General features: G+C 55.1%; 2 protein-coding genes across 3 annotated transcripts in view; one reads left to right on the forward strand and one right to left on the reverse strand.

Annotated features, from left to right (window-relative positions):
• C15H9orf78 (chromosome 15 C9orf78 homolog) overlaps nucleotides 1–27,846 on the forward strand; it is a 583,691-nt gene that overhangs the window by 177,051 nt on the left and 378,794 nt on the right. Inside the window, exon 1 of one of the 2 annotated variants that reach the window (XM_050760238.1) lies at nucleotides 27,804–27,808. The exons of the other annotated variant lie outside the window; for it this stretch is intronic. The gene's annotated coding sequence lies outside the window, so the exon portion shown is untranslated. Of the gene's footprint in view, nucleotides 1–27,803; nucleotides 27,809–27,846 lie in introns of those variants that run through there. 2 annotated transcript variants of the gene reach the window in all.
• NCS1 (neuronal calcium sensor 1) overlaps nucleotides 1–27,846 on the reverse strand; it is a 65,497-nt gene that overhangs the window by 13,698 nt on the left and 23,953 nt on the right. The window contains exons 2-6 of the mRNA XM_050760367.1: nucleotides 22,658–22,682; nucleotides 4,990–5,128; nucleotides 3,133–3,211; nucleotides 547–635; nucleotides 130–207 (exon numbers count right to left, since the gene is read on the reverse strand). Coding sequence (XP_050616324.1) covers nucleotides 130–207; nucleotides 547–635; nucleotides 3,133–3,211; nucleotides 4,990–5,128; nucleotides 22,658–22,682 — 410 coding nt within the window. The remainder of the gene's footprint in view (nucleotides 1–129; nucleotides 208–546; nucleotides 636–3,132; nucleotides 3,212–4,989; nucleotides 5,129–22,657; nucleotides 22,683–27,846) is intronic.

Genomic DNA, 27,846 nt, shown 5'->3' on the forward strand with positions numbered 1-27,846 from the left:
GACACATACCACCTGCCGTGAGCCATGGAAGGGGCTGGCAGCAAAGCCAGGCCCAGGCTGCAGGGACTCCAATTCCTGCCATCGACACCTTGCCTCCCTGGTCCAGGACCAGCCCCGCCCCCACCTCACCTTGTCCATCATGGCAAAGATCCGGTCCACCCTCTTCTCAGGAGTGTTCTCCTCCTCTGGGAGCTCCACAGTATTCCCCTGCAGGGATGGACAAGGCGGGGCTGGGCCCTGGCACTCTGGGCTTTGGGCTCTTGGCCACACATTTGACCCCAGACCTGGCAGTTTCCAGATGAGGGCCGCCCCCCTCTTCTTTCCCCTCCCCATCCCTGCCATTCTGCCCTGGAACGTCCCACACCCCAGCCCCACTATCTGCCGGCTCCTGCCTGCCTGCCCAGGCAGAGACATACAGAACGGCTCAGCCAGTGACCCCTGCTTCCACCTGGGCAGAAGCATGGCTGCACAGCTGCTCGCTCTCTCTCTCTCTCACTGGCTTTGCCCCTCTTGCCACCCCTAACCACATGGGACCCAGCCTCTCACCACCATCTGGTAAATGGCGTCCACAATGTCCAGCATCTCGTTCCTGGTGATGTAGCCATCGTTGTCCAAGTCGTAGAGCTTGAAGGCCCCTGTAAGCAAGCGGCAGTACTGAGTGATCCTGGGCTGGGGCAGTGGGGAGGGGCCTTCAACTCGCCCCTCCTCTCTGCACGCCAACATGAAGTCAGTGACTGAATGGCCCATTCCTAATGATGTAACTAATATTTACATCAGGATAGACGGGGACAGACACACACACACACACACACACACACACACACACCCCATTGCAACTAGGCTGGGCACGGTGGCTCACACCTGTAATCCCAGCACTTTGGGAGGCTGAGGTGGGTGGACTGCTTGAGCCCAGGAGTTCGAGACCAGCCTGGACAACATGGCAAAACCCCGTCTCTACAAAAATACAAAAATTAGCCAGGCATGGTGGTGCATGCCTGTAGTTCCAGCTACTTGGGAGGCTGAGGTGGGAGGATGGCTTGAACCCAGGAGGCGAAAGTTGCAATAAGCTGAGATCAAGCCACGGCACTCCAGCCTGGGTGACAAAGCAATTCTCTCTCTCTCTTTTTCTATCTATAGTATATATAATATATATTATATATTTTATATATTTTATATATATATATATTTAAAAATAACAGGGCCAGGCACAGTGACTCACCCCTGTAATCCCAGCACTTTGGGAGGCCGAGGCAGGAGGATCACCTGAGGTCAGGAGTTCGAGAACAGCCTGGCCAACATGGTGAAACCCTGTCTCTACTAAAAATACAAAAATTAGCCGGATGTGGTGGCAGGTGCCTGTAGTTCCAGATACTTGGGAGGCTGAGGTGGGAGGATGGCTTGAGTCCAGGAGGCGCAGGCTGCAATAAGCCGAGATCAAACTACTGCATTCCAGCCTGGGTGACAGAGCAAGACTTTCTCTCTCTCCCTCTCTCTCATGCACGCTCTCTCTCTCTCTCTCTCTCTCTCTGTGTGTGTATATATATAAAATTATATATATAATATATATATATATAAAATATATAAATATAAAAATATATATATATAAATTTAAAATAACAGGACCAGGCACGGAGGCTCACACCTGTAATCCCAGCACTTTGGGAGGCCGAGGTGGGTGGATCATCTGAGGTCAGGAGTTCAAGACCAGCCTGGCCAACATGGCGAAACCCCATCTCTACTAAAAATACAAAAATTAGCTAGGTGTGATAGTGCGTGCCTCTAATCCCAGCTACTTGGGAGGCTGAAGCAGGAGAATTGCTTGAACCCGGGAGGCGGAGATTGCAGTGAGCTGAGATCATGTCATTGCATTCCAGCCTGGGTGACAGAGTGAGACTCTGTCCATAAATAAATAAATAAAATAAAATAAAGGGATGGGGCATTGGGCTTCCAGGGCTGAGGCCTCAGTGGCTGGAGCTGAGTGCGTGGGAGAGTCGGGGGCCTGGGATGTGGCCCAGAGGAGCTCCCCTCTCCTTTCCCCGACTCCAGTCCCCGCCTCCTCCCCACAGTCCACTCTGATCCCACAATTATGGTATGGCCCGCTACAGTCAACATTAGAAAATAAAATAGTGCATCGGGAGGAGGAGCTTTTGCTTTTATTTCTTTAAAAAAAAAAAAAGAAAGAAAGAAAGAAAAAGAAACTGCAGGGTCTTCTCCCTGCCGATGGAATGAAGTGTGAAAGTCTTACCCAGCAGGGAGCTCTGGCCAGCTGGTTTCCATCTTCCCTCCCCTCCATGCACCCTGCGTTCCTGCTAATGCCGCCAGGGGCATGCACAACTTCCCCTCCCATCTCCCTCTCAGCCTCCCTCCACCGGGCCTCGCACACGCGGGCCCCCTGACTGGAGCCTTACACCCCCTCCCCAGCTCCTCTCATCCCCAGCTCCACGCCTGCCAGGCAGGTCCTCTCCTGCTCATGACTCCCTCTCTCCTCCTCACCTGCAGTTGCCTGAGTTTTGTTTTTTTTTTTGTTTTTTTTTTTAAATCCTGCTGCCACTGTAGACTGATCGCCCTGAGAGCAGGGACCCGTCTATATTGTCTATCTTATCCCCTAGTGGATCCCTGGTACCAACACGTGGCTGTGTTCAGACGTTATTTGGTGAATGAACGAGTGAGTAAGTGAATGAGTGTAAGCAAGAATCCAAGCAATGGCTACGAAAGAGGTGGGTCCGGCACTGAACCCGGGTCTTGGGTCCTCACTGCCCCTCCTGCTGCCCAGGTCTGCACCTGCCCGAGTGCAGCCAAGGCTCCTGCCAGCCTCTGCCCCCAGCCCGCCCTGCCCACCTGCCTCAGCGAGCCTCCTTCTGCTGCCGGTCGCCTCCAGGAAACCCTCCCACTGGAAGCACAGATGTCTGTGCTGCTCTCTGAACCCTGGACAGTCGGCCTGGCCTATTACGTGGCTATGTGAGGGCCACCTGCCCACGGCCCAGGCCTGCCCTCTGCAGACGCAACTGGGACGCCATCTGTGGTCACTACGGTGGGTGTCTGGCACCCCTGCCTGGTGAGGGCCGAGGGCTGCCTCCCTCTGACCTGGGCCCTCCAGCTGCTGCCCCACAGGGCCAAGGGGGCAGGACTTACATCGCAGCTTCTCATCCAGGGTTCCCCGCGAGGTCACCGACAGCGCCTGGATGAACTCGGAGAACTCGATTCGCCCGTCCTGACCAGAGAGAGAGGGGATGGCCTCGGTCAGTGCCAGCCAGGCCACTGGGTCAGGCTGTATCTCGGGGACGGGCGAGGGGCAGTCGCAGGCTCCAGACATCGTGGCCAACGGACAGTCAGGTGGAGAGCACAGGCTTGAAGGAATGGGGGGCGAGAGGCGAGGAGAGGGTAGGGAGCAGAGGCTGGGGGACTGTGTCGGGGGTTAGAAGTGGGAGAGGCCAGGCAGGAGGCACAGGAAGAAGGGCTGAGGCTGAACGGAGAGGCTAACTCCACTCCTGATGGGAGAAGGTGCCCGAAGCACCAACGCCTGCGCTCCTCTCAGCAACAGCCTGGAAGCCCCTCGGCCTAGAGCTGTGGGCTCACGGGCTTTTGCAGAGGGCAGGCCGCTGCAGGCTGTTTAATTCCACCTCTTATTTGCAAATGAAGAAACTGAGGCCCAATAAAGGAAGAGCCCTTCCCAGGGTCAGGAATGTGACTCCCAGCCTGGGGGTACCTGGGAGAAGCTGGGGGTGGGATAAAATAGAAACCTCCGTGGTGCCAGCAGCAGGGGGTACAGAGACAAGTGACAGTAAATCCACCCTCAAATGCTACTGCAGGACAAATCAGGGTCAACGCAGACAACCCAACAGCTGTGGGTGCAGCCGCTGCCCGGAGATGACACAAGCTACCACATGGTAAGTCTTGAAAACATGATGCTGGGTGGAAAAAGCCAGGAACAAAAGATCCTATAGCTTACGATTCTCAGAGCCTCAGTTTCCGGACCTACAAAATGGGTATTAAAATACCCAGCTCCCAGGTGCTTGTAAGATCTCATTAAAAATAATCCATGTATGGCCGGACACAGTGGCTCACACCTATAATCCCAGCACTTTGGGAGGCCAGGGCGGGTGGATCATCTGAGGTCAGGAGTTCGAGACCAGCCTGGGCAATACGGTGAAACCCCATCTCTACTAAAAATAAAAAAAATTAGCCAGGTGTGGTGACGGGCGCCTGTAATCCCAGCTACTCAGGAGGCTGAGGCAGAGGAATCGCTTGAACCCGGGAGGTGAAGGTTGCAGTGAATCGAGATTACAACATTGCACTCCGGTCTGGGTGACACAGTGACACTCTGTCTTAAAAAAAAAAAAAAATCCATGCAAACAGCTTACACATAGTAAATGTTCAGGAAATATTTATTATTATTATTAATCCTGTTATCATGGGAGTTACTTGCATTTTATGCTTGTAAGAGAAATGTCAGGGTGTACATGTGTATACATGCATGTGTGTGCACTGTATACATATGCATGTGTGTATATGTCTCTCTGTGTGTACACGTGTGTGCACCTGCAAGTCCATGCATTGTGTGCATATGTGTGTGTGTGCACTGTATGAATACACAGGTGTGTTCGCATGTGTGGCTGCATCTCCATGTATGTGTGCTCACATGTGTGCATGGTATTCATCTGCATGTGCATATACACATCTGTGTGAGAGCTTGGATGTGCATGTCAGTACATGTGTGGGTGTACATATGTGTGAACACGTGTGCATGCATTGGGATGCATCTGTGTTTATTGTGTGTGTGCCTGCATGTGTACATGTGCATGTATTTATGTGCGGCTGTGTATCTGTGCATGTCAGCATGAACTTGTGTGTGTGTTCCTTCTCTAGAAGGGAACATCGGCAGGAGAGAGTGGGCGTGGAGGCGCTGCGGGTACCCACAGGAGCTGAGCCAGCTGCCGCAGGAGGGAAAAGGCTCCGGGTTGACGCAGGCCCCATCAATCCCCAGCTCACCTTGTTTTCATCAAAGACGTTGAAAACAAACGTGGCAAACTTGGTGGGGTCTCCGAATGGAAAGAATTGCTTGTAGATCTTCTGGAAGCCTGCCGCATCCAGCTGCCCACTGGGGCAGTCCTTGATGAAGCCTTTGTACCTGGAGGCAGCAGACCAGGCCAGAGAGGGTAAAGGAGATGCCAACATCACCCACCCACCAACATCGCCCAGGAAAGGAAAGCTGTGGCTCCTTGTCCAAAGAGATGGTGCCACCTGGGGCCGTGGGCACAGACCTGGACTTGATAGGCACAGGCGCAGTCTCACCTCTGCCTCTCACTAGCGGAGTGACCTTGGATACAGACTTCACCTCTCCTAGCCTCGTCTGCATAAGGGGGTTACGAACTGACAAAGGAATTAACCCAGATACTGCACACACAGTGAGCACTTGGCCACCCAACCCTGCGCTCCACCCGAGGGGGCTAAAACGAGAGTCACATGAACGGCGTCCCCGAAGCCGCAGGCCTGCACGAGACCCTCCCACCTCCCCAGCTTCTCCGCTGAGCCCCTCCTGGCATCAGGCTGGGTGGGCCGCTGCTGGTGCTGGTGGGTAGACCACCATATGGAGCCGGCAGGTGGCTCCTCCCACATGCCCACACCCCACCCCTCAGCCTCTGTTCCCAGGGAACTTAGTAAACAGCATGGGGGACCCTGGCTGTTCCAACTGGACTTGTCCACCCTGCAGCCCTGGTGCCCAGCACAAAACCCTCCAGATTCCTAGGCGGCTGATGCTGGAAAGGCTTTGCACTCCCAATCCCAGGCCAAATCTCTGCCATTCACTCACTGTACAGCCTCGAGCAAATGCCCTCGCCCGTCTGAGCCTCAGTTTCCTCATCCATAAAAAGGGGTGGTTCTCACACCCCTCTTGTTGGTATCAGGGGACATGGTGCATGTAACCACAGGCTCAGCACAAAAACGAGGCAAGAGTGTGATCTTTAGAACTGCGAACTTAAATATGTGTTGTTCTAAACCAATTCACAAGCTGGGTCCTGTAGGCAGTTTAACCGCCCCTCCCACCCCACCTCCAGGGAAACACGCACTCCTCCGAGGACGACTGCTTCCACAACAGCAAGCCAGAGAGAGGTCAGCTGTCAGCAGCACCAGCTATTACCTTTGCAGGGCCTGACCCGACTGGGAACTCTGCACACATTATTCTCCTAGAATGGCCCTAACAGCCCTATGAGAAGGTACTATGAGGAAGCTTTTTTTTTTTTTTTTTTTGAGATAGAGTCTCACTCTGTCGCCAAGGCTGGAGTGCAGTGGCAGGATCTCGGCTCACTGCAACCTCCACCTCCTGGGCTCAACGATTCTTTGGCCTCAGCCTCCCGAGCAGCGGGGATTACAGGCATGCACCACGACACCCAGCTAATTTTTGTAGTTTTAGTAGAGACAGGGTTTTGCCATGGTGGCCAGGCTGGTCTCAAACCCCTGACCTCAGGAGATCTGCCCACCTCAGCCTCCCAAAGTGCTGGAATTACAGGTGTGAGCCACAGTGCCCGGCCGAGGAAGCCCATTTTACAGCTGAAGAAACAGGCTCAGAGAGAGGAAGACATTTGCAAGTCCTCGAGCCCAGACGACAGCTGAGGTGGGATCGAAGGTGAATGCCAAAGGGACCGATGCTCAGAGAAGCCAGATCACCGAGACTTTCACACAGTCCCACTGTCCCCCATTTTAATGTGACTCACACAAAGCCTCCACCTTTCCTTCAGACATTGGAGAGGGTTCTGGGAGAACCGTGCATGGTGTGTGAGGCGCTGTGATTAGGGCCCATACAGAGAGGATGCACATGGAAAAGCCACCGTCCACCTCCCCAGTGAAGAGGAATCTAAGGGACTGGAATGGACCCTGGGCACACGAGGACCTGAAGGGACATGTGGGGCACCCAGGGGTGGCACCCTGAAAATTCTGCGGCCTGAATGGTGAAGCTCAGGTACCCAACCTCCTGCCAGTACTGTGGCTGCTGCTGCCGGAGTGAAGGCGGTTGAGGGGAGGAGGAGGATGGGGGAGGGCAGAGAAGATGGAGCAGGATGTGGGAGGAAGGGCAGTTGTTCTTGAGTCAGACCACAGCAGGCTCATGACCATCCCAACAGCGCCCACAGCCAGCAGGAGGCCATGGATAGGCCAGCCCTCTGCACCTTTCCCTGTCCCCACCCCAGAACACCTTGAAGGGCACTAGAGGCCCAGGGTGGTAGGTCCTGGCTCAGGAACCACAGGCCTTTGTAAGAGCCCATGACGGCAGCCCAAACCCCGGCACTGTGCTGACAGGGTGGTTCCCTTGGCAGGTTGGCCCAACCATCCCATTTCACAGATACGGGCACTGAGGCACAAAGAGATCAGGTCCACAGCAACGCGTGAGACTCGGAGCCCACCCCGCCTGTCCTGTCCTCTGCCCTGCCGGCCGGTGTGCGGCCCCAGCATCCATCCCTCCCATGCATGTGATGTCCGCAGGCCCACCCCGAATGCCTGCAGCCTGGCAGGACTCTCGGGGTCTACCGGCCTCTGCTCAGCCCTAAGGTCTGTTCTGAGCCCCTGCTTGGATCGGCCAAGCAAGAAGGAAGCAAAGCACATGGATCTCAAGTCCCTTCCCACAGCAGGAGGAAGGGACACAGCCACCCCGCTCCTGGCCCTTAAAGTTGCCTTCTCCCTGCTTCTTTTGAGTTTCTTCCGTTTCAGCCTGGCCCATGACCCCAGACCCCCAGGCCGAGATGGGCCCCTGGGCAGCGGAGGGAACATGCCTGGCACCAGGACTTAATGACCCATGTGGGGGCACACCCAGCTGTCAACAGACCTCTCTGGATGCCAGGTGGTTCCTTCCGCTTCGTGCAAACCTTCTAACTTATCCACAATGACTCTGTGTTACTTGAGTGATTCTAAAAGGTTATTAGAAACAATAAAGACGAAACAAAAGGCACCCAAAAGCCTCCCTGCGGATGGCTCACAAGGGACTGCTCTAAGGAGACGGAGGCTGTGCACAGCGCCAGCACAGTGAGCAGCTGTGGAAGGCTGGCAGTGAACGTCTTTGCAGAGGGAAACCGGCTTCAGTGGGGAGCCTTTGGGGGCCTATCCGGTTACCCCTGCAGAGGTTATCACTGTGGGGCCCCAGCTCCCTTCTGTGCCATTAGCAGGGGCCCCAAGAAGCCCCCCACGAGGCAATGCCCATGAGAGGGTGCCCAGCCTGATGTTCCAGCTTCCTCCTTCCAAACACCCCATACTCCGCACCCGGACTTCAGACAGGCTCCTCTGTCTCCTTGACAGGAAGAGAAGTCCTTCTCTTCTCACTTGGCCTCGACCTGTCCCCTGGCCCCTGCCTGCCTGGCCCAGCTGTAGCAAGAATCCTAAGTCGGTGTAGCCAGAATCCCCACCCCCACAATACCTGATCAAGTTCCTCGTCCCCGCTTCATGTGTGAGTCCTCGTCCCGCCTCCAGCATCAGCCTGACCAGTCAGTTCAGCAGGAATCGGCTGCCCTGGAGGCCTCCTCTTAGTTTCCATCCGCTGACCCCTCACCTGTTCATTGGCTGTGAAGCCTCACTTTTCCTCGCATTTGGAGCTGAGTCCACTCTCTCCCAGGTTGTGATAGTCCTGACACCTATTGCGAGAGTCCCGAACGAAGCCTTCCTGGCCATTTTAAGAAGCGTCGGAATCTCGCTTTCTTTAACATGGGCCCATCCGCTGTCCCGCCAGGCCCCAGCTTAGATGCTGCTTCTTTCAGAAAGACGGCCCAGCCCCAGGTCTGAGGCCTCGGGACCTCTTCTGCACCCCTGCCCGCTCGTCCGTCCCAGCAGAGCGTGGACCACGCTCTACCATATGTGCCTCCAGGTCAGTCGCCCACCGGAACGTAGGCCCCCCTGACACCGCCGTGCCCTGATGACCCGCATGAGGCCTGGCACGAAACATGGACCTGGGGCATGTTTGTCTGGTGAGGTGAATGAATAAACACACAAACTGCCAGGCAGGGGCGGAGGGAGCAAGAGCCCAGTTGGTGTCTGGCTGGCTCCTTCTTCCGGAGACCCATGGAACAGGGACATCCAGAGACCCTGGCAGAGACCTAAGAGCTCTGTGGGCACAGTTAGAAAACCACTGATGTGTGGCCAGGCGTGGTGGCTCATGCCTGTAATCCCACCACTTTGGGAGGCAGAGGTGGGCAGATCATTTGAGGTCAGGAATTTGAGACCAGCCTGGACAACATGGTGAAATCCCATCTCTACTAAATATACAAAAATTAGCCAGGCCTGATGGCAGATGTCTGCTGTAATCCCAGCTACTCGGGAGGCTGAGGCAGGAGAATCACTTGAACCCGGGAGGCGGAGGTTGCAGTGAGCCGAGATCACGCCACTGTACTCCAGCCTGGGCGATAAAATGAGACTCCATCTCAAGAAAAGAAAAAAAAATCAGTGATGTGCTCCCACGTCTGTGTATGGAGATAGGCCCAGAGAGGGAGAGAGACAGGTTGAAAGTCACACAGCAAGTCACCAGCAGAAACAAGGCTCAGACCCAGGGCTCCTGCCTCCCAGGCTCCCTCCCTGCCTCACCCACCCCTCCGGCAAGCCAGGCTGCACCGCCCCCGTGTAAGCGCATGGGTAAAGCGACTGCTACCCAAACATTACGTAACCCCCTCTTCATCATCAGAAGGTGGAGGAGGGAGCCTGCCTCAACTGGAGCAGAGAGACGGGATGGGGGGGTCTGAACCTTCCCAGACACCCCAGACGCCCCCAGGCCTCTACCACCCTGCAAATCACAGCTCTGAGGCTGGGATTTCATGCCATGGTCCCAGCCTGACGTGCCACCCATCTGCCACCGGCTGGCTGAGTCAGGACCCCCTGAAGCAGCTGCACACCCCCTCTTGCAGTGAGCACCCGAGTGAGATGCTGGCTTATGATGAAGATCATGCCCAAGAATTCTGTCCCCCGGATGCCTGAGATATGTGACTCCATCCCCCACCCCTGGTCCAGGGTCAGATTCCCACAGGCCCGGGCCTCCTCCCTCCCCTCCTGCCAGTCCCTCCCTCTCTCTTTCAGACAGGCTGCCGCCAGGCCTGCTCTGGTGCTGGGACACGGGCCTGTGCCCCTGGCCTGGCCCTAAGCTGTCATGCTGGGGGAGGACCCTAAGCAAACTCCTTCCCCACAGCACCCCTCAGTTTCCCTGTGAGTAAAGTAAATGGCTCATACCAGATCAGGGTTCCCCACCCCAGCACTCCTGACATTCAGGGCCAGGTCATTGTCGTGGAGGCCTGTCGTGTGCATGGTAGACGTTTAGCAGCATCTCCAGCCTCTACCGGACAGATGGCAGTAGCACCCCCTGCCCAAGTTAGGACAATCCCAAGTGTCTCCAGACATTGCCAAATATCCCCTCGAGGGCAGAACCATTCAGGTTGAGAACCACTGGACCGGACGGTCTCTGGGGACGCCCACGAGCTCCGGGGATCCGCCATAAGCATCTGTGATTCTAACAGCTATTCAGGAGACCTGAGAGCCAGGCACCGGGCTGTGTGCTTTCCAGGCATGATTCTGTCCCATCGTCCCATCGTCTAGGAGGCGAGGCCAATCCCGCCCACTTTACCAATGGAGAAACTAAGGTTTCTAGAGGTGAAGGCCCCTCCTGGCTCAGGGCGTCCATGCGGATGCCTTCCGCGTGGTCTGCTCCTCCCCCTCCTCCTCGCCTGCCTGACTCCGCTCACCGCTTCCTTCTCAGCACCACAGCATCTCCCTGAGAGAAGCCCCCTCTGACGACCCCAGGCTGAGTCACACTCCAGGACACACTCCCAGCACCCCATCCCCTGGCTGGGCCTTGGTGGCACCTCGAGCAGCTGTGCCTCAGGAATGATTTGAGTGACTTGTGTAGTGACAGGCCAGTGCCTCGTATGGGCCGTTGAGGCAGGAACCCTATCTTCTAGTTCACCTCCAAACCTGCACCACCCACTTCTGTGCCTGGCAAACGTAGTAGCCGCTCCGTTAATGTCAGAGTCACACAGCTAGCCAACGAGGTGGCCGGGACCAGAGCCCAGACTCCAGAACGGAAGCTGCCTCTGAGCTTGGTATCAGGAAGGGGAGAGAGCGGTCGGCTCTCCTGGCCCTGCCCACCTCTCTGACAGCTCCGTGGAGGCCGAAAATCCTCCACAGGCCTGTTTTCTTCCATATCTTCTGCTTGATTCCAGACCCACAGTGGAAGGGACAGGAGTCCCAGCATCATTGCTGGCTCAGGCCAGGCTGGGGCAGGGGAGTAGAGATGGCACCAGGAGCAACCTGTTATCCTGAGTCTCCCTGCAGACTGGTGACTCAAGGTGCTCAGCACGGTCAGGGGTTCAGGGCAGGATCTCGGAGACCAGCCCCAGCATCTCCAGGCTCCAGAGGATGGATGGCTCTGAGGGTCCACCATGCAGGCCCCCAACTTCAGACAGGTGCTTCATGTGTGCAGGAGACAGGGGTGGCAGAGGGGTCCCTATGACTACCATTATGATTGGGAATCTCCGTGATTATTTTCACTGGTGGTATGGGGCATGCAGGAACTCTGTAATATAAAACAGGAGGTCGGGTGCGGTGGCTCACACCTGGAATCCCAGCACTTTGGGAGACCGAAGCGGGAGGATCACTCGAGCTCAGGAATTTGAGACCAGCCCGGGCAACAAAGCAAGACCCCATCTCTCCACACACACACACACACACACAAAATTAGTGGAGCCGGGCACAGTGGCTTGTATTTGTCCTCCTAGCTGCTTGGGAGGCTGAGGGAGGACGGTCCCTTGAGCCCAAAAGTCTGAGGTTGAGGTGAACTATGATTACACCACTACACTCCAGCCTGGGCAACAAAGCCAGACCCTGTCTCAAAAGAAAAAAAAAAAAGAAAGAAAGAAAGAAAGAAAAAGGTGTTTAATTTTTTTTTTTTTTTTTTTTTTTTTTTTTTTTTGAGACGGAGTCTCGCTCTGTCGCCCAGGCTGGAGTGCAGTGGCCGGATCTCAGCTCACTGCAAGCTCTGCTTCCCGGGTTTTTACGCCATTCTCCTGCCTCAGCCTCCCGAGTAGCTGGGACTACAGGCGCCCGCCACCTCGCCCGGCTAGTTTTTTGTATTTTTTAGTAGAGACGGGGTTTCACCGTGTTAGCCAGGATGGTCTCGAACTCCTGACCTCGTGATCCGCCCGTGTCGGCCTCCCAAAGTGCTGGGATTACAGGCTTGAGCCACCGCGCCCGGCCTTTTTTTTTTTTAAGTTTAAGAAACTGAAAAAGAAGGGCTCAAGCTTCAGTCCTGGCTTGATCCTGCCCCACTCCTGACCTGTGTGTGACCTGGGGCAGGTGACGATTCCCCTCAGAGCCTTGATTTCCTCATCTGTGAGGTGACAGCCAACCTCACACCTTTCTTTCAGGCCCCTGAGTAGGCCTGGACCAATAAGCTGAGACTGTTAACACCACAGGATGTCCTGAGCACTGGCCATGCCCCAAGCCCTGATCTATGATCTTCCGCAACACCAGAGCCAGCGGCCGAGGACAGCCCAACTCCTGTTACCTCGTCCCACCAGCTGTCCCAAGAGGAAGGTTCCACCATACCCTCCCGAGTGCCCCACTCTGGCCCCATGGGAAGTCCTTCCGTTTTCCAAGACTGAGTCTCACTCTGTCGCCTAGGCTGGAGTGCAGGGGTGCAATCTTGACTCACTGCAACTTCCACCTCCCTGGTTCAAGCAATTCTCCTGCCTCAGCCGCCCGAGTAGCTGGGACTACAGACACCCGCCACCACCACGCCCAGCTAAGTTTTGTATTTTCAGGAGAGACGGGGTTTCATCATGTTGGCCAGGCTGGTCTTGAATTCCTGACCTCATGATCTGGCCTCCTCGACCTCCCAAAGTGCTGGGATTACAGGCATGAGCCACCACGCCCGGCCAGGAAGTCGTTTCTAATACCCAATCTCCTAGTACATGGGCAGAGAAGTACCAAGATACCTCATTGCCCCTCCCCACCCAGTAACTCAGTCCGAGATGCGTATGCAGAGGTCACACCTCACACAACCTTGTTCATGAACAAGGTCTTAACTCTTTGGGGTTCAGAGACCCCCTTTGGGGATTAGAGAAGAGCCATGGCGCCAGGCCTCAGAGGCAGGCCCAGGCTGTGAAGAACGGGGCCTGCGATCCCCAGCCACAGGAAGCCGAGGTTTCTGATACGGTTGACTGTGTTTGGGAACCAGCTCTTCAAGACAGGGTAGAGATGAGAAAAGAAAATCCTAGATTCAACAACGGCGTTCTTACACTTCTTTAAAAGGGAAGGGGGAAGGGAAGAAAAGAAATCTGTCATTTCATAAAAATCCTGAAAGCTGACTGCCACGTGCAAAACAGTTCCCACTCCAGCACTGGGGCTCCTCCCACACCTCCCACCTTCTCTTCCCCACCACAGCGCCAGGCTGGGTGACTGCCCTCGTCCACCAGGAGACTCCAAGCACCTCGCTCCCCTCCGTCCCTGATGCCCCCCAGCAACCAGCACTGGCCTGGCATAAAGTAGGTGCTCAGTAAAGATGTCCTGAATGGATCAGTGAACAAATGAATGAATGATTGAATGCTCCCAGAACACACGGGTCCAACTCCAGTTTGGCTTCTAGTTCTCTGAGGGCCTGAGCAAGCCCCCCGCCCCACTGCCAGACCTCAGTCTCCCAAAAGCCCTGGTCCTCTAGGACTTCCCCTGAATTCGCCACTCTCAGCTCCTGCAGGTTCGTGTCCTCTGGGATCCTGCTGGGAGGCCAGCCCTGCATCTCCTGCCATGCTGATGATACTGCGGCAGCTGCTCTCTGCAGTGCAAAAGGTGGGACAGAGATTGCTAGACAGATAAATCATAAAGCATAACTCCAAGCTGCAATCAGCCAGGCGCAGCAGGGACGGGCGCAGCGGCAGGCTCGGCAAATTATTCTCCCATTATCTCTTCAAACAACTCCCTCCAGGGGCATGCCCCTCCCCGCACTCCCTCGAGACCTGGAGGAGGGTCCCAAACAGCCAGGAGATGGTTCCTCTTCCTTTCCCTTCCCCCCAGTAGCCTCCGGTTTTATGGGTTTCCCAGAGCAAGAAAGCAAGAAGCCGGCAGGTCTAAGCCCCAGTATTCGGGACCACGGAGGCAGAGCGAGCTGGACCGAGACTCCACACACACACACAGAGCTGTGTGACCTGGGCAAGGGTCTCCACCCTTCAGAGCCTCAGTCTCTTCATCTGTAAAATGGGGCTGCTCCTCGGATTTCCACACGGCCCCGTTCCATCAGCACAGTGCCTGCCCGCAGGAAAGCCCCCAGTGTGTTGCTGAGAGTCTGTCTCCACGCCCACACTGCCTGGGGCAGCCCAGAATCAACAGCTTGCCCTGTTGATGTGAGTACACCATTCCTCTGGCTTCCACCCACTACTTTTGCTATCATATTGCTAGGATATTTGGTTATTATAAAAGTAATAAAAGCCATTGCAGAGCCAGGCACGGTGGCTCACGCCCGTAATCCCAGCACTTTGGGAGGCTGAGGTGGGCAGATTTCCTGATGTCAGAAGTTCGAGACCAGCCTGGCCAACATGGTGAAACCCTGTCTCTACTAAAAATACAAAAATTAGCCAGGCGTGGTGGTGGGCGCCTGTAATCCCAGCTACTCGGGAGGCTGAGGTAGGAGAACCGTTTGAACCCAGGAGGCGGAGGTTGCAGTGAGCCGAGATTGCACCACTGCACTCCAGCCTGGGCAACCAAGTGAGACTCTGTCTCAAAAAAAAAAAAAAAAAAAAAAGTTGCAGAAAATTTGGAAAATAGGACACATAATCCACCAGAGGACACCCGCCCCCCTACCTCACACACCCACGACCAGCCTCAGCCTGCGTCCATCCCATCTTTCTTCTCTGCCTACATTTTTTCCATCACGGACTGGTGCCCGATGATGGTGTGTACCCTGCTCTCTCCACTCAGGATAACGTCCTCATCACTTTCCAGGTGATTACAGAGCTCACAGTCACCTTTAGAGGCCTGGGACCTGCCATTTCTTAAGCAGCCCTCATTGTGGTTCCTGATGTCCCACCATGGTGAATTGGGCTCAAGTGAGCCGGAACTAAGATAAAGAACAAGGGATGGGGAAGCAGGGGATACCGGGCTGACTGCAGACCCGGAAGCTGGCTGTGGACACCAATGCTGGCTCTACCTCTCAAAGCCTCCAGCTTCCTCCCTCTGCCAAATACAGACAACGGCACCAGCAGCTCAGAGCTGGGAGGCACCGAGGAGCTGGCACCGTGGGACGCCCACTGCAGAGCCTGGTGCAGGGTAAGCGTGCCCAGTTGGCCTGGCCCGGGCCTCCTATTGCTGTGCCCTGGCCTGTGCTCTCCTGGGGGACTTGTGAGCCGACTGGCACTGGACCCCGAGTTCTAGTCCAGGCTCTGCTTCTACTGACTTCGCAGCCCAGGACAAATCACAGAATCACTTAAGGCTCTGTATGGGGCCGGGCACGGTGGCTCAAGCCTGTAATCCCAGCACTTTGGGAGGCCGAGACGGGCGGATCACGAGGTCAGGAGATCGAGACCATCCTGGCTAACACGGTGAAACCCCGTGTCTACTAAAAATAACACACACAAAAAAACTAGCCGGGCGAGGTGGCGGCGCCTGTAGTCCCAGCTACTCGGGAGGCTGAGGCAGGAGAATGGCGTGAACCCAGGAGGCGGAGCTTGCAGTGAGCTGAGATCCGGCCACTGCAGTCCAGCCTGGGCGACAGAGAGAGACTCCGTCTCAAAAAAAAAAAAAAAAAAAAAAAAGACCCTGTATGGCAGCTGCTATATGTCAGCACAAACCCAGATGACCCTAGATCGTACAGGAAAGACAGGGACCTCCTCTCTGAGCAGCTGACTAGGGGTGAAGGTATGACTATCAAGACAGAATGAGCCATGCTGAGACTGGAGGCCAGTCTCCTTAGCAAAAGAAACGGTAGGGACAGAGGCTCTGAGGCGGGATGAGCTTGGCACAGGTGAGGGACAGCAAGTGTGGTCAGTGCACGGCGACCCAGGGGAAAAGTTGAGGTCAGAGACCTCAGGGAGCCTTGTGGGCCACGCAACATGCTGGGGCTTTATTCCAAGTGCAGTGGGAAGTCACAAAGGGGCGGTCCCAGTTTCCAAAGCTCTAGCAGAGGCTGTACGGGGCCAAGAACAGCAGAGCCACCATAGGCAGGCAGCAGCCCCGCGAGGCCAAGGCCATGGCACCACTGCAGACCAGGGGCTCAGACCCGTGTGGCCAGGGGCTGGGATCAGATTCAGGATCTGCTGTCTAGGGGAGGCAGGCTGGCCAGGCTAAGGAGTTGGACATGAGGCAAGGGAACAAGAGGGCTAGTAACGTGTGCAGAGAAAAAGGGAGCCACACACAAGTGATGAAGGAAGAGAGACAGGAGGCCATCGAAGCCGCTTCCCCGGCTGAAGCTGCCCCAGCGCTTCTCAGGTGGGAGAGGAAAACCATGTCCACTGTGGCCCACTGCTCCCTAAATGTCCCTCCCTCCTGCTGCCGCTCCCACCCCAGATGGCTGGGCCCTGCACTGCTTGTTGCCCTGAAAGCCTGGGCTCAGGAATCCCGAGTTTTCCCAAAAGAGAGGCAGGCATGGGTAGAGAGTCTCTGGCTGTCGGGTGTCCTGAGAGTTGTTCAGAACAAGAATGGGGCCGGGCGTGGTGGCTCACACCTGTAATCCCAGCACTTTGGGAGGCTGAGGCGGGTAGATCACCTGAGGTCAGGAGTTCAAGACCAGCCTGGCCAACATGGTGAAACCCCTATCTCTATTAAAAATACAAAAATTAGCTGGGCATGGTGGTGGGGGCCTATAATCCCAACTACTCGGGAGGCTGAGGCAAGAGAATAACTTGAACCCAGGAGGCAGAGATTGCAGTGAGCCGAGATCATGCCACTGCACTCCAGCCTGGGCAACTGAATGAGACTCCATCTCAAAAAAAAAAGAAAGAAAACAAGAACAAGAATGGTGCCAGCGGGAGGCCATGCTGAAAAAGGGCCCTCTGAAAATGGGCCAGGGTGTTTAGGATGCAGGTGGTCACCTCATTTGCCTTCTGTGCAAAGGACAGAGGGGACAGTGGGCCCAGTGGATCTAGCCTGCGAGTAGGCAGGCTCATGCTTCGGTCCCGGGTTCACCAGTAAGGTTTAGGACAATCGAAGAATAGCAAATTGGTTTATTTTGTGCGGTAACAGCAGTTCCGCTGGCTCCCAGAGCACAGAGCAACATACTCTGTGATCCATTACTGATGTCTGCCATGGGCACAGGAGGGCAGAGTGTCACTGTCTAACCATCCCCGGTCTAGCATCGCCCCAAGGGGATGGGGATGGGACCATTCTGGAATACAACAGTGAGGTGGGTGGTGGGCTGACTTAGGAGAGCCAGAGAAAAGCATTGGTTCAACCATTTCCTAGCCTTGAAGGTACTGCCAAAATGAACCATAGGATATTTACTCGAGACACACAGAAATTTTCTCTGCCAGAAGGCAGAGAAAATACCACCTATTTTCTTTTTTTTTTTTTTTCTTTTTTAGGACAGGGTCTCACTCTCTCACCCAAGCTGGAGTATAGTAGCACAATCAGAGCTCACTGCAGCCTTGATCTCTGGGGCCCAAGCGATCTTCCCACCTCAGCCAAGTAGCTGGGACCATAGGCATGCGCCACCATGTACAGCTTTTTTTTTTTTTTTTTTTTTTTTTTTGTAGAGACAAGGCCACCTTATATGCCCAGGCTGGTCTCAAACTCCTGGGCTCAAATGATCCTCCTGCCTTGGCCTCCCAAAGTGTTGGGATTAAACGTGTGGGCCACCGTGCCCAGGCTTTTTGTTTGTTTGTTTGTTTGTTTTTTGAGACAGAGTCTCGCTCTCACCCAGGCTGGAGTGCAGTGGCGCGATCCCAGCTCACTGCAAGCTCCTCCTCCTGGGTTCACGCCGTTCTCCTGCCTCAGCCTCCTGAGTAGCTGGGACCACAGGTGCTCACCACCACGCCCGGCTAATTTTTTGTATTTTTAGTAGAGATGGGGTTTCACCGTATTAGCCAGGATGGTCTCGATCTCCTGACCTCGTGATCCGCCCACCTCGGCCTCCCAAAGTGCTGGGATTACAGGCGTGAGCCACTGCGCCCAACTGTTTTGTTTTGTTTTTAAGAGACGAGGTCTCACTCTATTGCCTGCAGTGGGGCAATCATAGCTCACTGCAGCCTCGACCTCCTGGGCTCAAGCCATCCTCCTACCTCGGCCTCCTGCATAGCTGGGACTGCAGGTGCATCCCTAAAGCAGGTTGCTTTTTTCTTTGTGAGCTCTTTAGGGGAAGTGCCCCCACAGTGAGGACTGGGCCTCACACAGCTGAGGGTCCCTGTTTTGCTGTGAGAGCCTCCACACTGCCCCCTCAGGCCAGCCTCCTTGGCTCCCTGCTGGTCCTCTAATTCGCCAGGCTCATGTCCCCCTCCCAGCCCTTGTCCTCGCTGTTTTCTATGCCTGGGTGGATATGACCCAGGTTCCACCACCGAGTCCTTATTGTCTAGGTTGCAGCTCAAATGTCAGAATCCCAGAGCAGCCTCACCTGACCTCTCCCTCCTAACGAGGCCCCTACCCCGCCGTGCTCAAATCTTCAATTCCCCACAGGACATTTCTCAGCCCACAGTGACCCTGCTCTATACTCATGTGTATATCGGGGCCTGGGGTTTTATCCAGTTCGTGGTATGTCCCCAGGGTGTGGGACAGTGTGTGGCACAGGGAGCACACTCTATTGATGCTTGATGAGTAAACAAAAGTCACTCACCGCCCTGGACCTCAGTTTCCTCATCCACCTAATGCGGAGAAAGTCCTCAATCTCAGGGCTCAGTGGGTTTCACTGATGATCTCAGGACCATGATTACTACCATTACTGACACCAGCAGAGAGAATGTTTCCTAGGCTCTGTTCCAAACGTCTTCTATGAATTAGCATATTTATTCTTCACACTACTCCTAGAAAGCTTTACTATGATCACCCTCCTTTTCCAGATGGGGAAACTGAGGTCCTAAGAAGTCTAGTCATTTGTCCAAGGTCACTCAGCCAGGAAGTGGGCAAGGCAGGAGTCAAGCCCACAGCCGGTTGCAGTGGCTCGCACCTGCGGTCTCAGCTACTCGGGAGGCTGAGTCAGGAGGATTGCTTGAGGCCAGAAACTCAAGATAAGCTTGGGCAATATAGTGAGGCCCCCAGCTCTACAAAATTTTTTTTTTAATAATTAGCCAGCCATGGTGGTAAGTGCCTGTAGTCCCAGTTAATCAGGAGGCTGAGTTAGGAGGATCTCTTGAGCCCAGGAGGTCAAGGCTGCAGTGAGCTTTGACAGCACCACCACACTCCAGCCTGGGCGACAGGGCAACACCCTGTCTCTGAAAGAATAATATTAATAATAATTTAAATATATGTAATCCCAGCACTTTGGGAGGCCGAGGAGGGCAGATCACTTGAGGTCAGGAGTTCAAGACCAGCCGGTCCAACAGGGTGAAACCCCATCTCCCCTTTAAAAATACAAAAATATTAGCCAGGCTGGGCACCTGTAATCCCAGATACTTGAGAGGCTAAGGCAGGAGATTCGCTTGAATCCGGGAGGCAGAGGTTGCAGTGAGCTGAGATGACACCACTGCACGCCAGCCTGAGCAACAGGGCAATACTCTGTCTCAAAAAAAATTAAAGAAAAAAAAATTTTTTTAATTAAAAAAAAAAGGATTCAAGTTCAGCCTGCCCGGTTCTGGAGCCCAAGATCTCAGCCACTCTGCCGCCTGCGGCTCCAGGAGAAGGCCCAGGTGTGGGCAGGGGAGGACGCCGGGGAATCTCAGGCAGGTCTCCGTGTCTTCATCTATGATACGCCGAGGGGCCACGATGGAGTCGTCTCCTCTGGGTCATTGTGAGAATGAAATGAACGAGGCTGTATCTGAGAGCCTGCCTGGCTCCCAGCGGTGCTTGGGAAGCATCCCCATCTCTCAAAGACAAATCTCGTCCTCTTCCCTGCCTGGAAGAGGCCCAAGCAGACAGCTCCTGGTGTCCCCTCCTCAGCCCCCAGGCCCCTGAGACCCCTGGGGAGGTGCCTTGGTTATGAGCTGCCACAACTGGGGCCAGGGCAATGGGAGGGGGGGCGGACAGCTGCTCACGTCTGTCCCTTATCGGCCAACCAGCAACTCTAACCACTGCCCTCCCCTGCCCTCGCCCTCCTTGGGAGATGCTGAGTTTTCTCATGGTCCCCAGAAGACTCCTTGTTACCCACTCACTCATCCCTCATCCAGATATTCACACTGGAGGCTGGGCACAGTGGCTCACGCCTGTAATGCCAGCATTTTGGGAGGCCAAGGCTTGAGCCCAGGAGTTCGAGACCAGCCTGGCCAACATGGTGAAACCCCGTATCTACAAAACAGAGAAAAATTAGCCAGGTAGCAGGTGGGCACCTGTAGTTCCAGCTACTTGAGAGGCTGAGGCAGGAGAATCGCTGTAACTGAGCTGAGATGGCACCACTGCACTCCAGCCTGAGCAACAGAGCAGAGAGACTCTGTCTCAAGGGAAAAAAAAAATATATATATATATATGTGCGTGTGTGTGTGTGTATGTATATATACACACACATATTTACCCTGGAGGCAAGAGTTCAGTTTCTGGAGTCTAGATGCCTATGGTTCATCCCAACCCTGCCACCTCCCAAATGGACTTTCTCTGAGCCTCAGTTTCCTCATCTGCCACATGGAGTGATGAGCTCTGTCAATCCCCAGTACTGCTCCCAGAAGTCAATGGCAGGCCGGGTGCAGTGGCTCACTCCTGTTTAATCCCACCACTTTGGGAGGCTGAGGCGGGTGGATCACTGAGGTCAGGAGCTCAAGACCAGCCTAGCCAACATGGTGAAACCCCAGCTCTACTAAAAATACAAAAATTAGCGGGGCGTGGTAGAGCACACCTGTAATCCCAGCTACTCGGGAGGCCGAGACAAGAGAATCACTTGACTCCAGGAGGCAGAGGTTGCAGTGAGCTGAGATCATGCCACTGTACTCCAGCCTGGGTGACAGAGGGAGGCTCTGTCTCAAAAAAAAAAAAAAAAAAAAAAAAAAAAAAAAAAAAACATGGATTTGAAGCACCAAGGGCGAGCCTGTTGGGGGCCGAGCACCCACCGTGGCCAGGCCCTAGGGACACGGCCATGAACAAGGCCAAGCCAGCGAGCCCTCAGAGCCCCGGTGGGACACAGAGAGGGACGAAATGCTTACCTGCTGCATTTCATCCGTCATTGGCTGTCCCAGGGAGGCACAGGGCAGGGGAACCCAGATGGGGGGAGCGGGTTTCAGTGGGGGAGGGGGAGGGGCGAGGAGATAACAGCCCAGCAGGCAGGGGGAGCAGCCTGGGCAAACATCAGGAAGCCCCCGAGACAAAGGTGAGTTCAAGGAACAAACAGCAGTTCAGGCTGGCCAGAGGGTAAAGGCCAAAGGTCAAAGGGCAGATGACGCCAGACTGCAGGGGTCAGCAGGGCCAGACTGAACCAGGCCTCGTAAGCACATAACTATATCAAGGATGAGGACTTCACCCCAAGGTCCGGGGGGGTTTAGCTGACGCCTGGCATGGTCAGGTTTTTGTTCAACAAAGATCCCTTTGGCTAGCGTGTGTGAAGGCAGGGAGAACATGTACGGATGGGGAATCTAGGGAGGCTTCATGGAGGAGGTGACTTGGGCTGAGCCTTGGGAAGGGCAGAGTTCAGATGGCCCAGCAAGGAAGGCAGGCATTCCAGGAAGCAGAGCCACAGGGGTGAAGACCTAGAAGGAGGGCATTTCTGGGACACTCACCCAGGGAAGTGTAGAAGTGGAAAGTGAGAGCGGAAACTCAGCCGCAGGATGGGGCACCTCCCATCGAGGGCTCAGCAGAGCCAGGCGAGCCAGCATAGCTCTGCCCCATCTGCAGCTTGGACTTGAGGCAGGGAGGTGTAGGGAGTGGCCCTGGAGGCTCCTGGGGGTGCCTGGCCCTGCCAGCCTTGACTGGAAGGTCTCCAGGCTCACCGCCTCATGTCCCTACGTGCCGCCCCTGCAGCTCAGCCACCTTACAGGGTGAGCCTCCTGTCAGCTCCACATTCCACAACAACAGACTACGCCGCCCTCCTCCCCCAGGCCCAGCCCAGGCACCACTCATCCATTACAGGCCCCACTGATCCCTCACTGCCACTTTTCCATTTGCTCCATGACGTACGGCCTCGGAATCCTTATCACGGCCCTCCAGGCAGCTACGACTGATGAGAGCTGGCATCCAAGAGCAAACCCATTTGCCATCCCTGATCCAATCGAATCGATCATTTCATAGAAGGGGCGATGGAGCCCCAGCGAGGGGAAAGGACCTCTCAAGGTCACAGAAGGACTTTCCTATCCAAACCCTTCTCTTTGGTGAGCAGGGCCTGGAATCAATCCTTCAGGCCTTGGTGGTCCCTAAAGACGCAACTCAAAGTAAGGACCACCACCAACAAACACCCCAGCGCCACCCCCAACCCAGTTCCACTGAAACCACGTCAGTCCCGCAAGGACAAGGGCCACTGAACAAAGGCTGTCCAGATCCCATGCTCAGGGGCCCCTCCAAGTGCCCCTGTCCTGGGCAGCTGGACTGATGTCCCCATCAGCACAAAGCCCACACCCCCAGCCCCTCCACGGTTTGAGAAAAAGCAGCTACTCACCACTGCTGGACCTCCTTCTCGGTAACTGCAAGAGAAAAGAGAAAAGCAGGCTTTTAGCTCAGGGAAGGTGTCCCAGGAGATGGGCACACATTCACTGGGGGGCCTCCCCTCCAGCCCTCCCTTCCCCAAGGGCCATGTCCCTGGGCACCGGCCTGCTCTGGATGAAAAAATGCTCCCTTGGTGAGCAGTCCCAGCCAGGGGCTCTGCACCCACCACCCCAGCAGGGGACACTGGCCCCACCCCTTCCCAGTGCCCACGTGCTGCCTGCCACTGCCACTGCTGGGAGAGCCCCCAGGAACGCCCTGTGGCATTCAAGGGTTCGCTTCTCCCACAGCCCTTGCTTCCAGGCCAATATCTAAGACTTACTCTTTCCCATCTCTCAATCCCTGGGGACAGGATGTCAGGGAAGGCCCCGGCTTCCCCAGGCACTCAGCTGCCCCGCCTGTATGTGGGGGGGGGGGGGGGGCGGGGCGGGGCTGAAAACGGGCAGCTCTCAGCAGAACGGTGGACCACCCTCCCCTACATTCCCTCTCCGTGGTCAGCCCGGGCTCTTTCCCTGGCAAGACATGAACAGAGACGTGAAGCAAAAGCTGAAAGAGGCCACAGAGAGCGGCTGAGCCTGGAACCAAGCCCACGTACCCATTCTTTACTGAGCCGTGAAACAAACAAAAATGGTTTTTCTGAAAAGCACAGAATCGTTTCAAGTTGGAACCAAATCAATGTTCTCTCTAAAGTCACCGAACAAGAACATCAAACCACCACCAAAGCCACCCTTGCTCCCCGCCTGTGTGAGCACGGGACGGCTCCTCCTGCACTCCCTGCCTCGGGCGCCTCATCTGTAAAGTGGGCATCATAGTATCAGCGCCTGCCCCACACAGACTTCTTGTGGGGACTCGCTCATAAAGGCACAGAAGCTACTGGATCCCTGGGGATGCCAGACACCTGGAAAAGCCAGGCCTGGCATCAAAGAATGCAATTTTCCAAGAGAAAGTTTTGGCACAGGGTATGGGGTAGGGCCCTCAAATGTGCTTGATACTGACTTGTGAAATGAATGAATGAATGAATGAATGAATGAACACATGAACAGACAGGAAAGGGGTGTCAGGTGGAGTTCAGATGAGTAAAGGAACTGGAATCTATTCCCAGGGAAGTGGGAAGGAAGCCCAAAGAGGTGTCTCTGAATTGTTTGTGCCTGACCAGACTTGAGGAAGCCGCTTTTCAAAAACCACTCAAAGCAAGCTCGCAACAGCTGCCAAATACCAAGAGCCTGCCGCAAGCCCGAATCTGCGCCCAAGGCGGGCCTCTGTGCTTTGGCTCAGCGGCTCTTATGACAGCATGGAGGGAGGATGGCGCGACTCTGCCCTGGCTCCAAATGTGGAAACTGAGGCACAAAGAGATCAGGAAGTGGCAAGGCAAGGGTCTGACCTTAGGTCTGTGGCTCAGAACCTGGCAGCCAGGTTCCTGGGCAGGTTAGACGCCTCCACCCCCATGCTGGTCAGCCCTCTCCTCCCACAAGCCCAAATCAGAGATGGAGGAAGAGACCTGTCTGCAAGCAGGCCCCGGATAACAAGAGAAGAGGCAGGCTGGGCGTGGTGGCTCACGCCTGTAATCCCAGCACTTTGGGAGGCCGAGGCAGGCAGATCACAAGGTCAGGAGATCGAGACCATCCTGGCTAACACGGTGAAAGCCCGTCTCTACTAAAAATAAAAAACATTAGCCGGGCATGGTGGCATGTGCCTATAGTCCCAGCTACTCGAGAGGCTGAGGCAGGAGAATCGCTTGAATCCAGGAGGCAGAGCTTGCAGTGAGCCAAGATCGCTCCATTGCACTCCAGCCTGGGTGACAGAGCGAGACTGTCTCAAAAAAGAGAGAGAGAGAGAGAAGGCAACAGTGGGAGATGCCGGTTACCCAGAGGGCCTGGACTCAAAGAAAGCAATTTTCTGAGATAAAGTTTTGGCAAAGGGTATGGGGCAGAAAGGGGTTCAGGATTCGGCATGGGGGTGGAGAGGGAAGGTGTCCTTGGTCTGATCCAGGCTGGTTGCCTGGACCTCCCCCCACACCCGCTGTGATGGCAGCTGTGGCCGTGGGGCGGATGCTGGAAGCTCAAACCTGGATATACAGGCAACCCATCACAGTACCACCAGGAGCTCAGGGCCACAGGTGCTGAAGCCAGACCAGACCGCCTGGGTTCAAATCCGGCCCCACAGGGCACTGTGTGTCCTTGGGCAAATTGCTTCCCCTCTCTGAGCCTCAGTTTTCTCATCTGTGAAATGGGGCTGTTGGGGAAATTGAAGTGCTTGCCACTCCTCAGCTTCACAAAAACCCCACAGGGAGGTGTGACCCCGTTTTCCCAATGAGGAATGGAAGTTTCGACGGGTCTGCTTATTTGTCTGGGATCACCTGAGGTCCCTTTGCAGGAAACAGCAGAGCCGGGACTATGCCCCTAGAGATCAGGATGGAGGCCCAGTTGGGTAAACCCCCTTGAGTCTGCATGACCTTGTGTGACCTTGGCAAGGGGTGGCAGCATTCGACATAAAGAGCAGGAGCTGGGTGGCATGGCCACTGCTGACCTCAGGCAGCCCTCACAGCGCCAGAGAGGGGCTTCCCTGGACCCCCAGCTCAGAAGTCCCACTCTCCCTTGACACCCCCCACCCATGTCTCCCAGAAGCCCTCCCCCAGGGTTCTGCCTCAGCCTCCGCGTCCTTCCTCACCCCCAACTACGCTCCCAGGAAGCGGCAGGGAGGTGGGAGGAGGGCACATGACTTGGGCTCCCCCCATTAGAAAGGTCCCCTCACAGAACCCTGGGTGATCAGCAGGCGGCCGAGCCCCAGGGAACCGGAGCTAGGGTGGGGAAGAGAAGCCCTGCCCATGGTTTAAGCAGCGAATTGACCTTCAGGAAACAGTTGAGGCTGGCAGGTGTCCCCTGGCACCCAGCCAGGGCCCAGCAATCCTAACTGCTTCACTGCCTGGGTCCTTGGAGGGTCTTTTTTTTTTTTTTTTTTTCTTGAGACAAAGTATTGCTCTGTCACCCAGGCTGGAGTGCAATGGCGCAATCTTGGCTCACTGCAACCTCCGCCTCCTGGGTTCAAGTGATCCTCGTGCCTCAGCCTCCCAAGCAGCTGGAACTACAGGCACACACAGCATCATGCCCAGCTAAGTTTTGTATTTTTAGTAGAGGCAGCGTTTCACATGTTGGCCAGGCTGGTCTCAAACTCCTGATCTCAAGTGATCAATCTGCCTTGGCCTCCCAAAGTGCTGGGATGACAGGCATGAGCCACCGCGCCCAGCCGTGGAGGGTCTTGAAGGACAGCAGGCAGGGGCACATCTCTGGGGTCCTGGCCACCTGCCCCCAGCCCTCCTGCCAGCCAGGGAGTTCTGGCACGGGTCAGGCTGTCCTTTGTCCAAACCCCAGCCCGCTACTGAGCAGCTACCACCCCAACCTGGAGAGGAAGCTGAGCTGGGGGAGGTGACTGGAGGAATGCGCCCATGGTCACGCCCTCAGTCTGGGTTTGCCCATCACTAAGGCCTGTGTTCTCAACCATTCTGTCTGGGCTTCCAGAAGCTCGACTCTTCCAAGATCACCTTCGAGATCTTTCTCTGTCCAGCTATCCAGTGATTCACTCAGGATTTTTCTTGAAATCATCTCAATTTGCTTTTACTTAGCTGCTTAATCTAGCTTCAGCCTAAGCAATAATATCCACAAAGTTACCAGTAACTCTGCTGGTCATACCTTTTCTAATACACAACAAAAAAAATATAACAAATTCATTGGCCAGGCACGGTGGCTCATGCCTGTAATCCCAGCACTTTGGGAGGCCGAGGCGGGCGGATCACGAGGTCAGGAGATCGCGACCATCCTGGCTAACACGGTGAAACCCCGTCTCTACTAAAAATACAAAAAATTAGCCGGGTGTGGTGGCGGGCGCCTGTAGTTCCAGCTACTCTGGAGGCTGAGGCAGAAGAATGGCGTGAACCCGGGAGGCGGAGCTTGCAGTGAGCCGAGATCGAGCCACTGCACTCCAGCCTGGGTGACAGAGCGAGACTCCGTCTCAAAAAATAAATAAATAAATAAAATAAAATAAAAATTATATATATATATCAAATTCAAATAAAAAGCCACCGTCCTTGATCAAACCTGCCCTGCCTCCTTCGATTGAGAAACAGCCCAATATCGTGTACCCCTTAATTTGATGCAGTGGAAGGGCACGTTATCCGTGGCGGTCTCCCGCCAAAAACAATTAACCTGAGTCTAACCACAAGGACATAATCAGACAAATCCAGGCTGTGGGACGTTCTACAAGACAACTGACCAGGACACTTCGAGTCAGGGCCAGGAAAGGCAAAGCAAGTCGGAGGATTGTTCCAGAGAGAGTCTAAACAGACGAGGCAACCAAATGTAACTCAAGATGCCTGGATCAGGTCCAGATGGGCAGGAAAAAACAGTTATCATGGCTGTCACTGGGCCATCTGGGAAGCCACCGCACTGTGGACTGGCGGACTGGCAATTAGGTGCTGCCATGGGGATGAGGCGAGGGGTGGTAACAGCACTGAGACTAATGCCCTTTCTCTTTTTTTTTTTTTTTTTTTTTTTTTTGAGGAGTCTCCCTCTGTCACCCAGGCTGGAGTGCAATGGTTGATCTTGGTTCACTGCAACCTCCACCTCCAGGGTTCAAGCGATTCTCCTGCCTCAGCCTCCCGAGTAGCTAAGATTACAGGCACCTGTTACCATGCCTGGCTAATTTTTGTATTTTTGGTAGAGACGGGGTTTCACCATGTTGGTCAGGCTGGTCCCAAACTCCTGACCTCAAGTGATCCATCCACCTCGGCCTCCCAAAGTGCTGGGATTACAGGCATGAGACACTGCGCCCAGCTGTGGAGATGTGCCCTGAGCTATTCAGGGGTGAGGGTCAGGACGCCTGCAGCCTCTTGTGACATGGTTTAGAAATATACACACTCACATATATAGAAAGAGAGGGGACAGACGCAGCAGAGCTGGGGACTCGAGGACACAGAGGCATTCCTACACCACCACATCAATGTTCCTCTTGACTTTTCAAAATAAAAAGTTGAGGGAAATGTTTGTGCTCTTCACCCCACAACCACTGTGCCTGCCTCCCCTCCCCACTGCACAATGCCAGGAGTTGGGGGGGGGGCCTGCCCAAAGTCCTGTGCCCCCAGCAGTTCCGACC

The sequence above is a fragment of the Macaca thibetana genome, chromosome 15 (genome assembly GCF_024542745.1).
Source record: "Macaca thibetana thibetana isolate TM-01 chromosome 15, ASM2454274v1, whole genome shotgun sequence".
NCBI lineage: Eukaryota > Metazoa > Chordata > Mammalia > Primates > Cercopithecidae > Macaca > Macaca thibetana.